A 21,626-nucleotide genomic window follows, 5' to 3' on the forward strand; every position below is an offset into this window, starting at 1 on the left:
AAACGCCACACACACACACACACACACACACAGACACCAGACACAGAGAGAGAGCGAAGGCCCCCCAATGGCAAAATACCTTTTTTATTCCTTACAAGAGTATCCTTTATTTTTCTAGAGAAGAGTGTGGCTCAATCAGACTGAAATATTTGTCTGCCTTTTCCTGAGGTGAAACTCTGGCATGTGTTGCTTTCATGTATGGGGGGGATCCGCGGGGCCCCTGTACACAATGGGACCTCTGTGAGGAGCCCCTGTTAGCATGGTGCTGAGAGGAAGTCCCTGCCTGGAGGAAGGCCTCTGCTCTCCCTTTGCTCTAAGCTGCTTTCTCTGTGCACTGTCGCTCGCACAGCACTGCTCCAGCTGGACGTCCTCCCTGCCTTAACTGCAGATCTGAGCTCAGTTGTAGGGTAAACATAATGGGCTGACATGGAGGAGAGCAATCCGATCTGCGTTCAGAGCTCAAGAGGACTTAAGCGGGTGAGGCTGAATCACGGATACATGTTCAGTTTGATTTTGTGCTCCAAATCTGCCATGGGATGTGCATCTAATGGGATACTCTCTTTAAATACCACACACACACACACACACACACACACACACACACACATGCTCTGTCTTCAGTGTCCATTGTTGAAAGAAGGAATGGGACACACACAGGAAGTTATTGGCTGGCTTTCATCTGTCAGCTATATTTGGCCTCAATTTTATTCAACCTGCCCACCTCTCTCTCTCTCTCTCTCTCTCTCTCTCTCTCTCTCTCTCTCTCTCTCTCTCTATCCCAAGGTAACTCTAGACCTTTTGATGAGTGAGGGGAAAAGGACCTAGTAGGAATGCCAGACATCGTTCTGCACCTGCTATAAACTGCAACTTATATTCAGAAGTCTCCGACTGCCAAGCCCTTTCAAAAGGCAAAAAATTGAGTGCAATTTGGCCCAATGCTACTGAATAACCCCAAACATCCATGTGCTTTACCGACACAATGATTGAGATCTATATGACTGCGTACAGAGGAGCGCATTGTAAGGAGCCTGAGAAGTCCTGCAGACTCTGCACACTTATATAGAGGCATTCATATAGTGACTGACAGTGGGATGGAAATGTTATGCCAGATGATTATCATTGAGTTTTGAGCATTCGTTTTTCTTATTTAGACTTCTTATGCTTCTGGAGAGATCAAATATTTTGGGACAGGAAAAGATTGATGGGGTGGATACATTGACATATTTTGTACATATCTCTAAGATGATTCATTATTTATTCCAATTTATTGGCCTGTGTCCATTTGATTCCCTGTGTCTGCAAATCACTAGGGTAAAATGGAGATGGAGGTAATGAAAGAGGGTATGTAAAACCATGCTGTGATGGAGAAGTATATACCAGAGTGTGGAGGAAGAATGACTTACCTGTACATTGTATTCCATAGAGATGTAGTTTGATAATGACAAAGCAAGGTAAAGCTCAAATGGGTGTGAAAGGTTGCTCAAGACTAACACAAGGGATATTTGTCTCATAGCTGCTCATTTAAAATGACTCAGTTGATCTCAGATGTTCTGTGAATACCAGTGCAGCATGGATTATGTGCTTAGTGAGTTAAACGTAGACTGAAATAATAGACTTTGAACACCATAAATCTTGTATAATGATAAAGATAATATGTTATAAGATTTGGTCCCCACAAATTTTGAGTGGGATTACCTCATGGATGACTTAGTACGAATCTCGAAATCTGGTGAACATCCATCATACCAAATGTCTTAATTGTCTTCTGAAACCCCCCCCCCCCCCCCCCCCCAAAAAAAAAAAAAACCAACAACTATATACTAGCACTACATGTAGCAAAACTGTATATTTATATATTTTGTTCATGTAAAGCACTGGTGTTGCAAAATGATATGAAAAAAGAAAAAAAAAAATCAGCCCACACTGGGGTACACATTTACTTTCAGAAATTTTATTCAAATTCAAGACAATTACAATGAAATCCCTGGCTAAATTACTCAAACACTAATGAGAATCACTCATACATTATTAAAAATAATGACCAGAATTAAAAAGTGTGTTGGCATTTTTAAAAATAGTTAACTAATTTTTTGTGTACAAAAAGTTAAGGAATAGTGGGCATGAAATCTCACAGGACTTTCATAAGTATTTTTTTTCCCAATATTAAATAAAATAAATTACCTACATATGCATATTTGTGGAATAGAATAGTTTTCAAAAGTTAGCTTAGCCTACTCATACAAGACCACGAAACCTTAGAACACAATACCATTCATTTGGCTTCAAGTCTACAAATACAACACAAACTCAAAGGTTTTCTAGGAACAATAGAAAAAAGTTGAAAAGTAATCCATGGCTACGCATTCACAAGCATTCCCTCCTGGTCAGAGAAGGATAAGGACAAGGAGTCGTCACAACTGTCCACATGCCATAAATACATACTGTCCATCCTGTCCTAATCACAGTCATGCTAAATTATAGTCACAAGTTTTGTTCAAATTTTCACATGCAGATGTTTACACCAATATAAGGCACAACTAGTGGTCAACAGAGAGATATTGCAGTCTCATTGAAGTATCTAGCCAGTCAGGCATTATAGTTTCTGTTAGATTCTGTTCAAATGGAAAATTGATGTTTTTCTGAACCTAAAAATTTTCCAGATATTGTTCTCTAATTAACAAAACTGAAAAAACTTTATGCCAACTTAGTGTCCAATATTTGAGTTTTAACAACATGCAAATGTTACTGATGTCATCATTCTTGACCTATGGGTCCACAGATCATGGTTTATCAGACCAGCATCCACATTGCCATTACTTAAGTAATCAGTTGTGGGAAATTAGTATTACATCATGTTGGAAAGTCGAGTTTTCTTTTTAGATGACGATGGACCTGAGGAGACGGAAGCACAGAATGACATCCCTGGGAATTGGTGGCTTAATCTCATTGCCATCTAGTCGGAGGTAACGCAATCGAGGAACACTTTCGTTGACATAGTCATCCAAAGCCTCGGATGACACGGGGCAGACATCGGAGCCATTCACACCTGTAGTTGCACAAAGGAAATGATTAATGATTTTAGACGTGAGATAGCGTTACAACATACCCATTTAGTAAACAATCTAATCTAATAAATGCATTAAAGCAAATGTCAGGGGATTTATGCATTAGCATAAGGAATATAACATGTTCTGCTCATAATCAGTGCCAAGGGCTTACAGATCACAGTTTTGAATGATGATGTAGGCTACTGCCATTGAGTATGAATAAAATGGGGATGCTGCAGTTCAAATGAAGCATTATAATCACCAGATCAGGATTATGTGTATGACCAAGGATACAGATGAAGTTGTTTCTCTAGCTTTTGAAGCTACATAAGGCAAAACGTAGTGGGAGTTGAGGTTCAGCGCTTTAAGAAAATGTCACAGACTTACTCTTGATCTTGTTGTGGTCGAGGAGAAGGTGTTCAAGGCCTGCGGGAATGAGGGGCACCTCGGTCAGCTGGTTGTGGGACAACTGCAAGTCCAAAATGCTGGAGATGTTGAACACATCTTTGGGAACCCCACCGCTGCCAAGCTTGTTGCGGTTGAGCCTGAGGAATGCCATCTTTGGCAAGCCCTTAAAGTACCCGGCTGGGATCTTCTCAATGTTGTTGCCATCCAGGAAAAGCTGGGTGGTGGTGGGTGGTAGGCCAAGAGGCATGTTGCTCAGCTGGTTCTTCGCTAGATTGATCTGTACCAGGTTGTCGAGACCCTTCAGGCTCACCTCAGTCACAGCATCATCCATCAGCTTGTTCCCCTGGAGGTCCAGCAGGCTAAGCTTGTACAGACCGGAGAAGACACCAGCAGGGATCTTGGAGATGCGGTTGTGAGAGAGTCGTAGCTGCTCCAGGCTGGACGGCAGGTCAGATGGCACAGTGGACAGGAGGTTGTCATCCATGTAGAGGTGCACCAGGTGAGACATTTTATTCAGGACACCTTCTTTCAATCCTTCACTAGTGATTTTGTTGTGGTTGAGGTTCAGCCAGCGCAGCTGTGTGGCGTTGCGCAGGGAATCTGCTGAGAACACCTCGATTAGGTTGTTCTGCAGGTAGAGGTACCATGTGTATGGAGGGATTTTGGGGATAACCTTTAGGCCCTTATTGTCACAGTAGACGGCATTAGGGAAGTTGGGTGGACAGCGACACTCACGGGGGCAGGCTTGGATCTGGGCCATATAATCCTCATAAGGCATGTCCTGACCCAGAACTGGTCCAACCAGACACAAGATGCAGAAAAGGCTCAGGAGGAGTGCCATTTCACTGCTCAACCTATGGTGGAGAGAGAGGAAAAACAGTATTATTGCCAAATAGCTATAGAATATATACACAGAAGAGGACAGTTTTATATTGGCCTTGAGACAGAACAGGTCATGGAATAGAACTGGAGACTTCTGTACACTCCAGATATCCAAGGTAAAGAGGATCAGATAAGGGACTTTGAGGAATTAGGACCACACCGTTAAGTGATGACCTATCCTACCTTTTTGTACCTGAGAATCTGTACCTGTTTCCATTATGCTTTTTCTAGATTAACAGTCAAGGTCAGGCAAGCTTTCAAGCTCTAGACATACTATAGTATTAACAATGCTGTGTTTTCCAGGCTGTGCAAATGTAAAAATTGGCTTTTTTCATTCAGACAAATCTTGTGGCTAGCTTATTCATCAATCACAAGTGATTGCAAATTCAGCAGACCATTCAACTGTTCGCACATGTACAAACATTCTAAGTTAAAACTGTTGCCCAAATTAGCCAACATCAGTGTATATCGAGCACTCTACCACTAATGTAACTAACATCCAAGTTCCAATGGTGGTTGCCAACATTGCCAAATAAAAAGCGCATCCTGTGCATTTCCAGGTCTTCACTTTGTTTGTGAATGACAGGTAAACCTCTTAAAGACAGGATGCAGAGCCAGGTCAACTTTAATTGCATTACTACTTGGCTGAAGGACAATCTTGGAGCTCAGACGTCAAGCTGTCTCCGCATTTCCAGTGGTTGTATAATTTGGTTCATCAGGCTGTGAGTGTGTAAAATGTCTGGCAAAGTCCATCTGGCTTGCAACTCAGCCTTTGCTTGGTACAACTGATGCGATGATAAATGGAGGTAAACACACATGCAAGCACACACACATACACACATATTGCAGCCGTGCATCACATACAATAAGCTGAGAAGAATTGAGTTCTTGGAGGCCATGGACCAGAGAGGCACAAAGACAAAAAGGAGAGGAGAAGGAGGGAAGAAAATCAGAACCAAGTCAGCTCTGCCATCTTCCATCCACCCGCCCCATCAGTCTGTACTCGATTCCCCTCAGCTGTCATCTGGTGCTGGTTTAAATTCTTGATGCACTCCACGTTTGTCTGGAACTCATTTTGGATACGCCAAGCTTTTCCATGGACGGGCCCACTTCAAAGACAAGGCCCGCACACCTGTTTTTAGAGATGTGCCCCTGACACCTCGTATCTCACTGTACTGGGGTCAAAGGTTAGTGACCCTGCTTCTCTTTGGAGCAGCAGGTTTGGCACACAAGATAAAGGCACAACCCATGCTTCCATAAAAATGAAACCCAAACACTAAAGTCACAAGACAACAGTTGAGATTTTTCTGTCCCTTTTAGATGCAAATTTTGTTGGTAAGCCCTAACATCATCATAGGCATAATGATTAGGAAAGTTTGACTGCAAACTTCTCAATACTAGCAACCCAGTCACTGCACAGCCATAGACGTAGAAACCAACCTACCTTAAACTCAGTCAGTTGCTTCTTGCCTATGTCTTCTCTCAGGAAGGTATCAAGCGTAGTTCCAAAATGTGAAGCTACCTCTCACCTCCCCTGTATTTGTACCACTAGCCGTTCCATTCAGCTTGTGCCAACCCCTCAGTGATGGGACACCAAAGCTTCTCTTGGCCAATCAGACGCTCCCAGGATCAGAGGTCATAATCCCATGGTGGACACTACGCTAAGCCTCCTCAGTGCTTGAGACATGGCCTACTTAGAAAAAGGCTAATGCAAGCCTACCCATACTTTGTTTGCTAACTTCCACATGGCCAACCCTTCCGTCCATGGTTGGCATCGTTGATCTTGTTGTAGCTCTAGTACAAATCCCTTCCTGCCCTTTGTGCTAATTTTGAGCTGCTGTCGTGCATGGTGAGATCAGATTTAATTAGTTTGCTGGATTATGATGTTGTTGCTCTCTTTGTCTTAGGTGTATTATGGCAGCAAGAGATTCACATCTGACTTATCAATCATGACTCGTTTTGACTTGACAATGACAGTAATAAATGGCTCTTGTGTTGCCTTCACTGTAGCATGATGTGGCCAATATTCATCTCTTTGTCCAATTTGAAAAGCCTGACTTTGTGCAGTTCATTCCTATGAATTGTTTGATTTGCTACTTCGTAATACTCAGATACAATATGGTAATAGGTAATTATGAGGATTTTGATAAGCGTTTCAATTTACATTGTCAAGAGAAAAAGCACGTTGGAGCAACTGTTCAGGCTTGTTCTATCAGTGCAGATAACATCTGACACACGAGGATGACACACTATACTTTAGTACAAAACAGTGTGTGCAGACATGAGAGCTAATGGTGTTATAGGCGGGATGAGGTCAGGGTAAATCTAAGGGGATTTAAGGGGTAATGCAGATTGGCTAGGCAAAATGTTTTTGAAGAAGGAGCGAGCATCAGGATGGGTGAGGGCTTTCAACGTGTCAGCATGTTGGCTCATTAAGTGCGTTCTCATTTCCAATGGTGACGGCAAAGGCTTGAATGCAACAGGATAATCCTGCCTGACTGGGTGTGTGAGGATAGGAGCAACGCTTATAGAGACTGTATGTTAAAGAATTATTACCAGGTAGATGAGTGGACAGTATCTTACATCAGGCACCATGCCCATCTAACAAGCTTTGCTAAGAAATTAGACTGTTTGCACAGTTTGATTTGACTTACATAAATGTACAGACAACACTACAAGTCACTGAGTTTTGAAATCCTCTTCTTTGTGCACCTTCCTTAAAATCCTTGTAATTTTGTCCCAACAGCTCTCATCTTATGGATATGCCTTATCCTTGTTCTAGAGATAAAAGACATATACTAAACCATTTTGAGCACATGCCATATTTCTATAGCATGACACAGTTTGCTGTCAAAGTACAGGGGCTGGATTCAAACTGTTGAAATAGCAAGTATTTGGCATGCAGCATAGTCTGTTGAGGCACCAGGATAGCCCACTCCTAACCTCTCTGCTGAACACAGGGGGTATGGGGGATTGTACTGACATTTTTATTCTTCCAGAATTTCTATTCCTAATGCCAACCAGCTGCCTCATAATAGGTTTGTGGATGAAACCAAGACACTTAGAAAACTGTAGTAATTTGGAATCATCAGTTAATTTGTCCATCTGATAAGGATTTACAGTCTATACAGTACAGTATAATCTATACTGTACTATACTGTATATCTATATCTATATCTAAACCTATATCTATATCTATATCTATCTATCTATCTATATATGATCACTTCTGAAGTACAACAGTTTGGATTCTCTAAAACTGGTCATAGGGCAGACAGAGCTTAACTTTATGTGCTTCCCTACCGACACGTCTGTCTAAGTTACTATTCAACATCTGTGTCTTTTTACAGGCACTTGCACATTAGGAGTAACCAAACACTTATGCTAGGTGGAAGAAATGTGCATGACACACATAAACAATTAATGATGCGTTAAGAGGCATCGTTACTCCTCTACGTTTACTGCTTTTGATTTGATAGAAACTGGTATTTATTTGCCCAGACAGCAGATGGGGTCCACTTTTATTGTCATTATTAGACAATTAAGTCATTATTGATGTGTGTCAAGAATCAAGATTAAATATTCCCACTGCAGAAAATGGTGACTCAGGTCTTCACAGTTCTCTGCAGAATGGAACAAGTACTGAAAACAAATGTTGGCTCCAACTTGCTTGACAGACTAAGGAGAAACACATGCAGAGGAATATGATAATACTAATTTCCTGCCAGGGGCTTTGTGTCTGAGCCAGCTATGTTAATTACACAAGGGGTTGTATTTGCACTGGGCTTCAGGATCGGTTCCACTTGATGGCTTTGCTGAAATCCAGTTCACGAGTTCCAAACATTGGAAGAGTGAACGTGGCTTACTGTACCCAGAACTGAGAAAGTTTGTGGACAATTATTTTAGACTAGATCTGGAAAAAAGTACATTTGGCAGTAAAAGTTTTAGACTTCTTTTCCATCATGTTTGCCATTTTGGAAACTTTTTCTGGAAACTAATTATCATCACAATTATTTTAATTTAATTAATTAATTTCCAGATATAACTTTAATTGTAAGAGAAATTTTTTATTGTAATCATGTAGAGAATCATGATTGCTAAAGAAAAGTACAGGTACAGCAATACCAAAATAATGCATTTATATACATTTAAAAGTGTACGGCAAGCAACATCAACACAATCCTTTGAGGTAAAATTCAATTATTGATCCTGATGTAATTCATGCAACACTCAATGAAATGATTACTAAACGAAAAACAGAAAAAAAACGACATGCCAAAATCATGACTAAGACATTTAACACCTGCAAAGCCTTCTGTATTTTGCAAGGCCACTTCTGCATTGCCTGTAAATTATGGAATAGGTAGCAGGTAAAGACCATATCAATCCAATCTTATGTAAATAAACTGAAAAAAGGATCTCTTTCTGTCCAACCACAGCCTTTCACTCCTCCTCACTCAAACAGATGCATAACAAAAGAAGGGAAAAGACAAACTTTACCTGCTTCTCCAACCGGTGTGTGTGGCTTGCATGCAGCCAGGTGAGGTTTGGTTGCAGGGAAGTCGCTGGTCGTCTGCTCCTCTAGTGCTTTGTTCTAGAGATTGTCCGCGGTCTCAGTGGCTCTGAGCTTTATTAGACTTGTGTTGTTGTTGGTTTTATTCCCCTAAGGCTGCACCTTGGACATGCACTGGTTGAACAGAGAGAACGGAGCATGTGTTGTTGGGGGAGGACGAGTGTGTGCGAGTTGGGATGTCCTTTTGGAGGTTGTATTGGCTACTTTTCTGCCAGCCCAGCATCCCCCCCCCACCCCCCTCTCTTTCGTTTTGTCTCCTCTTTGGTGTGAAAGTGAAGTCATCAGTGTAGTATTGGTAAAACTGCAGGTGGTGGGGGTCAAACTGCAGCCCCTCCACCCTCTTACAGGTGGCTTAGACATCACTTAACCCTTTGGTCTGTAATGGGAGGTTACCTCTCGCCCCTCCACCTTGGGGGACGGTATGCAAGAGCGTTTCACGGCTCATTTCAGCACACAGGCCTTGGGCCGTGTTTACCAGGCTGTCAGGTGAGGTTAGAGTGGAGCGTCTCAGGCGTTCCCGCCCACCTTTTTAACAGCAGCACACCTATTCACTTTCACTCCATCCCGGGACCCCAGGAGGTGGATGGGGTTAAAGCTGCAGCCTTCCACTTTCTCTCTGTCACCCCCTCCCCGTCTCCTCGCCCCGTTTCTCTGCTCTACCGTGTGCGTGTGTGTGTGTTAAGGCCACAGATGGGACATCTGGACCCCATATCTAGAACCTACACTTTTGGGGATGAGAGTGAGGAAGAGAGGGATAAAGAGAAGCGAGAGAGAGGAAGAGAGAGGGAGAGAGATTGGAATAAAGGAGGAATGGGAAATATCCAAGCACAATTAAAGCGTGAAAATTAAAGTGTGAGATAAGAGAAAATTTGGAGAGAAAAGTTAGAGACTGAGACCTGGGTGAAGGTGGATGGACCCGGAGTGCAAATGAAAACAAAGATGGTCTAGAAGGGAAAGAGAGGCAGAGTGAGAACAGCTGGAGAGGGTCTGGACTGCAGGATGGTCTTTGGAGCCGGACTGCCAGGCCACAACAGCTGATTGTACTTTCATTTACCGTCTCAAGTGAGAGGATGTGAGGCCCAAGGCTTTATAAAGGACTTTATTGTCTAGACGTGGGCAGTAGGAGCTGAACGTTGGATTTAAAAAAGGGCGAGTCAGGAGGAAGAGGAGGAAATTGTCCCAGATCGGGGATCGGTACAAACGACAGTGTAAAAACATGTGAAATGTGGATAAAGTTGTTAAAACAAACATGTTACATGTTCTAATGGCGATGGCAGTGAGTAGATTGCTAATTCTTTTACCTCTCAACTTGTATCACATTTCCTTGAGCAATGTAGTTAAAGTAGACCTTTAAACCATTGTAGTATAGGATAGCAGGTAACTATACATGAGTGGTGGGTTTCCGAAATACCTCCCAGCACATACTGACAGACTACCACTGTCTTTCATTTACATAAGTGGGCCAAATTTGAAGTATAATTGACCTTAAAAGCTGGATCTAATTACAAACGCCTAGTGGGAATAAAATGGAACATCTGGAAACGCTTGAAATGAGAACTATTAATGCCATGTAGCTAATCAACTAACCTGGTGCCTCTAAATAGTGTCTGCTCTAATAAGAGATGCTCAACTCCTGAGTCAAACCACTGGTCCCAGCACATATGGTGCATATCAGCCAGGATTAGTGGTGTTGTAACTGCAGCTCCACAACTGCACTATTGATACTGTAAAAAGCACCGTCAAGTGAACTTAATGTACATGCCAAAGACAATGATTATGAAACTTTGGTCCTGATTTATTATCCACAGTGTCAGTGCACTTCCCAGAGGATGTAAATGGCGGTTGAATTTTAATAAACTTTCAAAGGAAATTACTACTGTCTTTGCCAGCTATCTGTATTTGTAGCAATGTTTCAACTGTACTGTATACACTGTTCTTGTAGTATATACAGTGCTGTGTGGTGATGAGAGCAAGCAATTCTTCTGAAAGATAAATTTTAGTGTGTTCAGTCTTATTCCAAAACACTATGATGATATTACAATTAATAATAGCGCTATATTAGTTTCTCAAATGTAAATTGAGACAAATCACATATGTTGTGCTCATGATCTTTGAGCGTTGTCTACTGTCACTTCTGGACTTTATGGACACTGATACTCATGGGAACAAACTAACTGACAATGAATGTATGCTTGTAGGCTCTGACAGTATCTAGAGATATTTTGGTTCAGACTGCATATACAACACTGTGTGAATTATAGCTCATTTAGATGTACTTTAAAAAGCTCAAAACAAACAGTCTATGAGTCCACAAGCACAATCTCCAACTCTTTTTTGGTTTCTAGCTTTAGGAGAGAGTTGTCCATGTTCACAAATAGAGATTGAACTGTGCAAAATTAAAGCAATAACATACAGTATATAGGGTGTATATTTTTGGTGTAGCTCAACTCACATCTACTAATATACTAGTGTGCTCTGATAGATCAAATATTTGACTTAAGAAGGCATGTTACAAAAAAAAAAAATCCCAAACAGCTCACATCAATTCTATTTAAAGATTCATTCTGCATTCTTAAAATGGATGGCACATTTTCTGAAGGTGGTGCCAGGAAGAAACCAAATCTGCACTGAAGGAATGTGCTGTTTTGTTGTTTTTTCTCCTCTCTGGCACAATGTGAGAAACACATTAGTGCACCCATGGTGCTGGTCATAATGGTGGTGCTCAGACTCCTCCGGCCACCAAAGGAGTAAAAGCACCTCACCCTCACTAAACACCCTGGGGAGTCTGTCTGCAAGAGGGGCCAAAAACCTGCACAGAAATCCTTGGAATGCTTAGATTGCTCTCTGATTGTTTTCCAGTGTAACAACACCTTTTGCACATTGATTGGAGCCTGTCCTGATGAGGTGCCAAATGTTTAGAGAGGTTTTTTGTAGTTTTTTTTTTTTTTTTTTTTTACTTTTTCGGCTTTAGCTTTGTCACGGTGGGTTATGATGCAAAACGTTTGGGGAACCTAGATTTCAAATTCTGTTTTTTAAATACCCCAAACCCCAAGGTTCTTAAACCCTTTTCAGCATGGGACCAAAGTGAAAACATCCCATACTGAATGATGAACCAGACTATAGAGAAATGACAACACTGACCACTTTTGACCTCAAGTGGTCATAAAAGAGAAAGTGGAGGATCCCCTAAAGAGCCAGACATATTGACTAAAACCTATCTTATTATAAACAGAGGAGAACATTCTTCACTTAAAGAAACTTTCCAAAATTTGAGTGAAAATCCACAGGGAAGCTTTAAGGAAAAAAATTACAAAGTATTTCTTTAATCGCCGTGGAACCTTTGTGGTTTATATTTGAGACAGTTGGAGGGGTGGATTTGCACAGAAAATATCTTAAAGCTGCGGCATTATGCAAAACCCTGCAACCCCTGCATCCCTCCAGGACCAGCAGTCTCCTTCTTGACTATACAGACACATGAAACTGTGTGACAGAAACATGAGCACGTGTCCTCTATAAATTAATGAGCAGAAAAACACTGAGAGAACACTGGGGAGTAACAGGGACAGGAAGAGAGATACCATGCTGGGTACAGACCCAAATGTAGCGCTCTTTGAACACAGTGTGAGCATAAAAGCTAACAGCGTACACACCGGCAGGCCTTGAAGAATAAATAAAGAGAGCGATCTTATTATTTATCTTCTGTGTCTCTCTGTTTTTGTCTTCTGTAAATCAGGGCAAACTACAAGACTTCATCCCCTAAGCTTCAGGCCAGAAACGCGAGGTGGTAGCTGCACATGGAACTGGTTCAGAGTCGTGCCAAAAGACTAACACACACCAGAGACAACCAGAAAAGCACAGCGCTGTAAGCCGCGTCTAATCGCACCCTGGCATATTGCTCAGCTGAAATCAAGGCTGATGAACCACATCTGAGTACTGCGGGATATATCTCCAGAGACAACACTGACAATAGACTGCAGGCCATGTAGCTGGTTGGCTGGTTGGTTTCATTTGGCTTCAGCTCGTCCCTCAAGATGAATTTTTAGTGACAATTTTCTAACGTTTATGCAGCCTCTGAATGTTCATTCATATTAGAACCTCAACTGGGCATTTTAGGCCTGTGTAGTTCAACAAGGTTCCTGGTCTTCTAGGTTTACAAGGTAAACTCACTCTGTGACAGAAAAAAACAATCTAAAGCTTTAGAATCCAAATACAGTTACGGCCATTAAAAGGTCTTAAAAGCATACATTGACATTTTGAGTCTACATTTGTCTTTCAGCTACTCCAAAAATAACTGTTATTGTTAACATTCTTTTAAACCCAACGAGTATTGATAGCTGCAAGCTAATGAGCAAGATTGTTGCTTTACCCACTGGCTTTGATGAGGAATGTTAGCACTGCTAACAAGATATATTTCCATTAACTGAGGTGCCAATACAGAAAAAATTTTCAGCACGTGACTAGTGCCTGCTTAAGTTAAAAAAAATCAAGGCATTCCATAAAGTTAATTCCCCCAAATCCACATCCATTTTACACTTGGTCTGAGTGAAATAGCATTTTATACAGATTTTGTCCATGAATTTGCATGCACACTAGAAATAACCTGAGATTTACAGTAGGTTTAAAAAGCGATGTCGTACAAATATGTTGGAAACGTAGTTTATTCAGCTGTATTTTGTATCCTCACAGTAAATTCACCAGCAGTTACTGAGTCAAAGGCCACAAATAAATCATGATAAAATGAGAAATTAACCAAACAAAAGGTGATATTCTGATAACATTGCTACAGCATTCAACCAACATGACAATGCTGTCAGTGTTGACTTGGTATTATTTCGAAAAAGCATTTAGTAAACATGGTAAACAACGTAACGATGAACGCACCATAACTGCAAAAGCTGTAGTTTATTATCATAGAATGGTACCATTGGATGCATGCAAGTAATGCAAATGTTGTATACAAATGAGCAGTGTGCATAACAGTCGACAGCGATGAACTGGATAATGTATAGAAACAGGTCGACTCAATCATGTTTTCTGAAAAGCATCATATTAACATCTAAATGTTTCAACTCAGCAGAGATATTCAGTGTGAGAAGTATTTAATTTCAAATGAGGATAATACCAGTGTCTTTTATTCTTGCATCATTGATTGTACTTCTATTTTACACTATTCACAGCCCGTTTCCCATTTAAAGCCTCTGCTGTTATGATTTGGGGTAGAGTCTAATGGCAATGATCATCATCAGTCACCTCCAACAACAAGGACTTGGACCCAAAGCTCAGCCAGGTTGCAAATGACAAACAAACATAGCGGAAGGTGATGCGACTTATCTCACATCATGCTGTTTGCATCGAACCACTGGCTATGAGAGTCTGAAGTAGCTGAACAATGGTGAACAATGGTGGACATGAGCAAAAACTCAATAACACTGGTATTTTCCTTGAAAACATTTTGATTCATTCAATATATTGAAAAAATGATTGTTGTGTAAAATCCTTCCTTTGATGGTTTGATGTAGGATGTACAAAACTCCTATTTTGCTATTTATTTATAATTTCTCCCATTAGGCATTATACACCTAAATCTGAGTACACAGTCCGGCTTTCTCCTTACCTGCCGGTCTTTTGCACAGCAACAGAATCTTTAGTGTACCCACATCATTAAAAGATGCTAAACACTGGAACATACAAGACAGACAACAAAATTTGAGACACGATGATCAAGACATGGAGATGCTAACTTCAGGCACTGTATACTCCATTTTGTCTGAATTCAACGTCCCGTAAATCAAAAAATGACAGTTTGGAATGTTTGAAGCGTGTGTTTACTTTTTAATCAAAAGCATTTTATCACTTAGTCTTTTTAATCTTTTTTTCTTGAGACTTTTTTCCAGACATTTTTTTTTTCTTAAATCTTTTTTGCCTTCTTGTTTATTCCAAAAATGACAAATATCATTCATAATTGTTATCTACAAATGAAGAGTTTCATTCCAAAATGAGATATCCACCAGTTGAAAACATGGACACCACCTCTAACAAAATTATTAAAGTAATTATGGGTAACTATTAAAGTTAGACCTTTACTTAGAAAACAGTTACATTTTTGAGGATAGAATCATCTGTGATTTAGTAATATTGACTGATGAAATTTAGGAAGCAAAATTTTACCAAAATGGATATACAGTGTTTTGAAATGAAACCCTTCAAATAATATGGAGCCAAACATTTGGAACAACTGATCAAAATGGAAATGAAAGGATTTCCAAAAAGGCCTTCATATGGTTGATAGCTTGTCATGCCACCAATTATTTATGGCTACAACATTGGATACAGGGGGGTACCTCGATTTGCCCTGTAGAATACAACCTTGGATTTATTCAAGGTGTATTTTAATTGATGAAGTTACATTACAATACCCCAAAATTGCATACTACTTAGAAAGCACTCAGAAAGTGCAATGACATGCAAGTAGTGTGGAAGAAGGAATACTGGGACATTTAAATCCACAAGGCTTTGGGCTTAGCTGTGTCATGGAGGTGAGGGGGTCATGGAGGGGTCATATGTTTGAAGGAAGTCCTTAATCAAACATGATATCTGTAGCTTGGCGCAGGCAGTTGGAAGTGTCAGGGGGCATGTTGCTCTCTGTGACGTTGTTGGCATCCAGACGCAGATGCTTCAGATTGGAAAACTTGGTGGGTCCAATGTACTTGCAGAAACTTGCCAGGTCAAACTCTACAAAGAGACAAAAATGGACAGAAAGTGGTTTGAGTTGATAAACAGAAGCAAAAACCTCACTGGCCATTTCCTCACAAAATTCATTACTACTATTATTAATAAATCTGTAAAGCTTGTCTTTGATATCTGATGTGACAATGATTTGTTAAAGAACGTGCTAGAATTTTCCTCAACCAATTATGCCAGGCAAAAAGGTCAATAGTGACAAAAGAAAAATGGCTATGGCATAACAGCAAAAGATCATTATACAGAAAATAACAACCAAATACAATATTTGGAATTGTATGATGCTTTCAACTGGGCATCGGAAAATAGTAAAAAGGAAAGATTGGCACGAAAGCCACTTACTGTTGATCTCATTGGCCTGGAGGTAGAGTTGCTCCAGCTGCTCATTGATCTCAGGGATGGACTGCAGTTTGTTGAAGGACAGGTCCAGCTCCACCAACGATGTCACGTTGAACACGCCAGCAGGGATCCCAGAGTCCACCAGCTTGTTGTGGGAGATCCTCAGGTACTGCAGCACTGGCAGCTTGTTCAGGTATCCTGCTCCGACACCGTCAATGTCGTTGTAATCAGCATAGAGGATTTCCAGTGAACTGGGGACCCCAGCGGGAAGCTTCTTCAGCTTGTTGTGGCTCACATCCAGGGACAGCAGCTTCTTGGGTCCCTTGAAGGCCCCGGAGATGGCCTCGGATGTTAGCTCGTTGTGCTGAATGTTGACGGAAGTCAAGTTCTCCTTGTCAGTCAAGAGTCCAGAAGGGAACTTGGTCAACTTGTTGTACATAATCTGCAGCTCATCAAGGGACTTTGAGGGAGGAATGACTGGTTCTGTGAGGTTGTTGTAGCTGAAGAACAGCTTCTCCAGGCCAGTCAGCTTATCGATGGTACCCTTGGCGATCTTGGCGTTGGTGATCTGGTTTTTGTCAAGTATCAGCCAGCGCAGTCCAGCAGTAACATTATCGAACACTCCTGCCTTGATCTCTTCGATCTGGTTGTTCTGCAGGTACAGGTACTTGATCCCCGATGGAACCACAGGGACAAACTTGAGCTTGCGGCCGTCACAATACATGGCACTAGGGAAGTTGATTGGGCACTCACACTCTTGGTTACAATTGGGCCCTGAGGGTCCTAGTTGGTTAGCAGGCTGGTCGTCGTAGTCATAGTACTGACACAAGGCCAGGCTGACCAAGGCGGCCAACAGGGGAATGCGGAGAGGAAACATGATTTCTGGGGATCCAACAAACAGAAGGGAAGGGGAGGCAGGGCAGGAGACAAGACAAATGCTACAAGTTAGAATGGCCAAGAGTAACAACAGAGGTTGACTTTAAATGTAAACTGATAATCTTAAACAGGAATGGGACATAAATCAAATTGTTTTGTTGAAGTCCACATGCCGCAGTTGTTGAGTTCTAGGGAGTTCAGATGGGGCATTATGATAATTTTAGTTGAAGTCAAATCAATCATCAAATCAAATTTATTGTCAAAGATAATAAAGTAAAGGAAAACAACTATGATGCTGAAAGGAGGTCCCCACTACCCCCCTGATCCCCCCCCCCGATCCCCCCCCCCGCCCACCCCCCCCCCCCCCCCCCACCCCCCCCCCCCACCCCCACCCCCACTCCCCTACCCCCACCTGAAATAACCATAGGGTAAACTCGGGCAATAAAGACCACATATTAACTATGATAATAATAATAATAATAATAATGGATCGAGAGTTCATGTTAACCAACTGGGGACCAATGAGTCCTACATTCCTTGATTCAATTATCTGTGTGTGCAGCGACAACCCCTAGCCACATCATTACAAGAAAACTTGAACCATACTGCATACTGCATTGCTAACAGCACAACTTTATCAACTTGATAGAAATCTAAATATAAACTGGTAGTCATAGCAATAATGCATTGCAGATGTTTAAAAGATATTCATACTGTGTATGGAATACTCAAGAGAATGATTATAGTCCTTGGTTAGGTTTCTAAATAATGTAGCAAACACAAATGAGAGAGATAATAAAAATATCCCTCAAACTAATCACTAAAACATCATGACCATATAGAATGAAGTACATAATGCATAAACCAGAATGGTGTTACAAAATAACAATAAAAATGCAGAGCTATGAAAAATGCAGACAGACATGAGTTACAACTGCAACAGATTAACATTTTCCAAGCTCTAAAGTCACTGTAATCCATTTAAACCGGCATAAAAAGGCACTGCAGGAACAAATTAACTTATATATACATACAAAAGCTAGATTAATGCACTGTTGTGGGTTTTCCTACTGCAACGTGGAAATCGTCAGACTTTTAGCTGCTCCAGCACCACTCATTTTTTGTTCCATGCACTATTATTCTTGCCTTTTCCGCTGAAGCACTAGCCCTGTGTCCCAGCCACTGCCCTGGAGCCTAGCAGTGACAGTTGATAATCCCACCCGGAAAACAGAAATAAAGTGGGATAATCAAACAGGAAATCACAAATCCACTCCTCCACATGCAAGCTTACCTGTGGTTCTCTCTCTTCGTGTGCGTGGGGTGGAGGGTCAGTAGGTAGAACACTGTAGTGTTCAAAAACTGGAAGTCTCTGGAGAAAAAGACAGAGGGAAAGAGGGAAAGAGGGGGAGGAGAGAGAGGGGTAGATGGAGAGACAGAGAGAGAAAAAAGGGGGGGAAGAGAAAAAAGGGTGGGAGGCTTCTTCAGCAGCCCAAACTGGAGTCAGGTCGTCATATAAATTGAAGATGTCATCAGTATGAACGTCTGGGGAGTGCCATCCAAAACCTATATGCTGTTACTAACCAAGAGCAGGTGCAGCAGGGCAGCCTGGGATACTGGCAGTACAGGCAGCTTGCTCGCTTGTGGACGTGACTGAGAGGACCCCAAAAAGCAGCGTATATAGCTGTTGATACCCACACCTCATTCCCCCCCCCCCAAACAATCTCCTCCCATCCACCCCTCACCTCTGCAAAACCAAACACTTATTGTGCATCCTGGTAATCACCCTCCAAACAACCAGCCCAAAAACGTTTGGCTGTAAAAAGATAAGTGGGTGTCGGGGAGGTTATGTGTGGAAAAATGCGAAGAGTAGGAGAGGCTATGCGTGGAAAAATGTAAAACGATCTCTGGCTGCTATTTAGTCCAGATGCCAATTATTATGCAGGGTAAATTCAGCGGTACCTCTCGAGCTGTAAATAAGGCCTTGGAAAATTTGACAAAGAGGTTATGAGACAGCCAGAGACGACTTACATAACACTTGACGCAACCGTTTCTTCTCTTTCTCCTTCTCCGGCCAAAGTCATAGCACTCTAAGTGAAGAAAGGTAGGTTAAGGCAGATGCACGTCCAAAGTATCCCATATGTCTTCACGATAAATCACTCAACTTTTTTCAGACCCCGGTCCCTCCACATATATCTTCTCCACAAAGCCTTGCAATAAACCTCTGTATAGTCTGTATTCTATACCTCTCGATACAAATAGCGAGACAAAGGCATTCTCAATGGACAAAGTGGAAGTGTTTTTCTTATCTGGGAGGTGTGGGAGTAGTGGAGGAAGGGAGCGGGGGAGGCAATAGCCAAATGCTTCTCCCATTTGTTTGTGGACATCCATCACAAAGACAGAGCATACCGGGAATTGACGTCTGGATTTAATTGGTCGCAGTCCAGTCTGTTTCTCTACTCGCATACCATTCTTAGAAACCATCTTGGATGCATTTCTTATGTGTGCAAAGCCTTCATACCTCAAGATGTCTGAGATCCCAGGGTAATTTAGAGAAAAAATGAAATTGCTCATTTTGCACATTTTTCTTTTTCTCCCAAACCAAATAATGCATTTAGTGAATATTTGAGGGTCCCACAACCGCCTTTTCAGGAAAGTTATGTCCTCGCTTGCTTCTGCAGGCTCGTTTGACCCTGCTGACTCTAGATCATCTTTTTCATTAACTCATTACTCATTTTCCCTTGGTTATTTGAAACAGATATCACCATTCATCTCATAAATCTAAAAGGATAATTAATGAGCTCTGGGATTAGATGTAGGCTACTTATCTTTCAAACAAGGGAAAACTGGTTGGAAACAGTATTAGGACAAAAAAATATGTGTTGTTCAAAGACACTTAAAAACAATCTCAAATCTCCATAATGAGAAAGCAAGAGGTGACCTAGAACAATCTATTCCGTAAGTCTCTCCCTATTGTTAGCTTTGAACCAAAAGTGAAGTAGATAATGAACACAGCACTAACTCCCTCCTTTAACCCCCCTACTGTGATTCAATGATAGATGACTTCAGAGTCAGAGTTGTTGCCATGGATGGCCATTACCATTACTAGGACTAAGAATGTATTACCTCTGAATGGTCACTTAATGCATGGTAACTACATACCTAACCAACCAAAGGCTATTTGTGTTTCAAGCAAGGGACAACTATTGGAAAAAGTACAGTATTAGAACCAAACAGATTCAGTGTGCAGTAAAACACTTTAATTAATTTGTCCCTGTCATTTAAGCACACCTAAAGCATCCCAAATCTCCATGAGAGGGCAAGAAATGGCCTACAACAACCTCTCCCTCTATGTCTCCCTCACTTAGTACGTCTATGTCTCAACTGACTTTGAATCTTTTCAGTTTAGCACTCTATGTTGTTCTTTCCATCTGTCTGTGTACGTCTCTATATGTAAGTCTCTCTTGTAACCTTTGCTTTTGAACAATAGATAAGAGGCAGGGCACTAACTCCCTCCTTTAACCCCCTTCTGTGTTCTGCTGCTGTGATTCAGTGATGGACGGCTTCAGAGTCAGAGTTGATGTCCCAAAGGCCACCGATGGTCATTAGCGTTACCGGGGTCGACAATTTATTACCTCTTAATGGCCATTTAACACATGTTTCTTACATGCACAACAAACTGATAAACAATGTTGGTGCTTAACTCAACATGTAGCACCACCTTTTCATAGTCCCAGCATGCTTTACAAATCCACTGCATACTGAGTTCATTCATTTTATCGAGGCACATTTTACCATTCATATTTGTGCAATCACTTTTCCTTTTGCTGTTGTTGTTGTTGTTTTTTTTTTTTTTTAACATTCTTGTACATTTTAACAAGAAGACACACCTTAGCTCACTCCAAGGCACCCCGGTGTACCACACTACACCAACTGTTTTCCTGAACACTGGATTTAGTTTCACTTACATGAATTAACACAGTCCTCAAAGTCTTAAAATGCAAATACATGCTCCGTGCACGAAAAGTGAGAGAAATATGTTTTCCCTCCATGAAAGGATTGCGTGAAGGAGGCAGGAATAGAAACAGGAAGCAGCCTGACAATGAAATTGGAAAGTCAGTGGAAAATAAGGGTGTGGAGGTTGGGGTGTTGGATGAGCATAAACATTTGCCTTCAACTCCAATTTGCCTTTGATTCGCCTTCGATTCCTAACTCATACCAAGAAGATTTAAGTGAAGATTTAATTTTTAGCTAAAGTTTTTCTTATTTAATCATGACCAATGCCTTTCCCTAACCGTAACCAAATTGTTTTAGTTGCCTAAATCTAACCCTAACCTTAAATAAAGTTGTTTTAGTTGCCTAACGTCAACGTCAACCATAACCTTAACCCTAGGCTTATTAACCAATTTGTTTTGCTTGCCTAAACTTAACTGTTAGCTAACCTTTTCACATGACGAACAAGTGAAAATTGCATCTCCAATTTGTCCTATTGTCGTGTCCCCAACTAAGATTTTTCCTGGTCGACCAAGATTTGTTTATGTTTATGGAATTAAATACATTTACTTATGATTCGACTGTGATTAGTGCGATATGGGGTCTTTTGATAGATGCAACTAATTGCCAATTTTTCGGGGACACTCTTGCCAGTTAATCCAATTCATGAACGTATTCTTCACATAATTCGTGTCTGCAACACATGCTCATTTCACAAAACTTTATGAGACCAGGTTGACCCTGCTGGTTTTCTATCGACCAGCTAGTTA

General features: G+C 41.3%; 2 protein-coding genes across 2 annotated transcripts; both read right to left on the reverse strand.

Annotated features, from left to right (window-relative positions):
- Positions 1-2,876: 2,876 nt before the first annotated feature.
- kera (keratocan) lies at positions 2,877-4,296 on the reverse strand. Its single transcript, XM_071905735.2, has 2 exons — positions 3,435-4,296; positions 2,877-3,046 (listed from the first exon to the last, which is right to left on the reverse strand). The coding sequence occupies exons 1-2, from the start codon at positions 4,294-4,296 to the stop codon at positions 2,877-2,879; spliced, it is 1,032 nt and encodes a 343-aa protein (XP_071761836.1).
- A 9,258-nt stretch (positions 4,297-13,554) lies between these two features.
- On the reverse strand, positions 13,555-18,493 carry lum (lumican). The gene is made up of 3 exons (XM_071905630.2): positions 18,158-18,493; positions 15,994-16,872; positions 13,555-15,642 (listed from the first exon to the last, which is right to left on the reverse strand). The coding sequence occupies exons 2-3, from the start codon at positions 16,865-16,867 to the stop codon at positions 15,488-15,490; spliced, it is 1,029 nt and encodes a 342-aa protein (XP_071761731.1). The 5' UTR covers positions 16,868-16,872; positions 18,158-18,493; the 3' UTR covers positions 13,555-15,487.
- Between the last annotated feature and the right edge of the window lie 3,133 nt (positions 18,494-21,626).

The sequence above is a fragment of the Centroberyx gerrardi genome, chromosome 24 (assembly GCF_048128805.1).
Source record: "Centroberyx gerrardi isolate f3 chromosome 24, fCenGer3.hap1.cur.20231027, whole genome shotgun sequence".
Lineage (NCBI taxonomy): Eukaryota > Metazoa > Chordata > Actinopteri > Beryciformes > Berycidae > Centroberyx > Centroberyx gerrardi.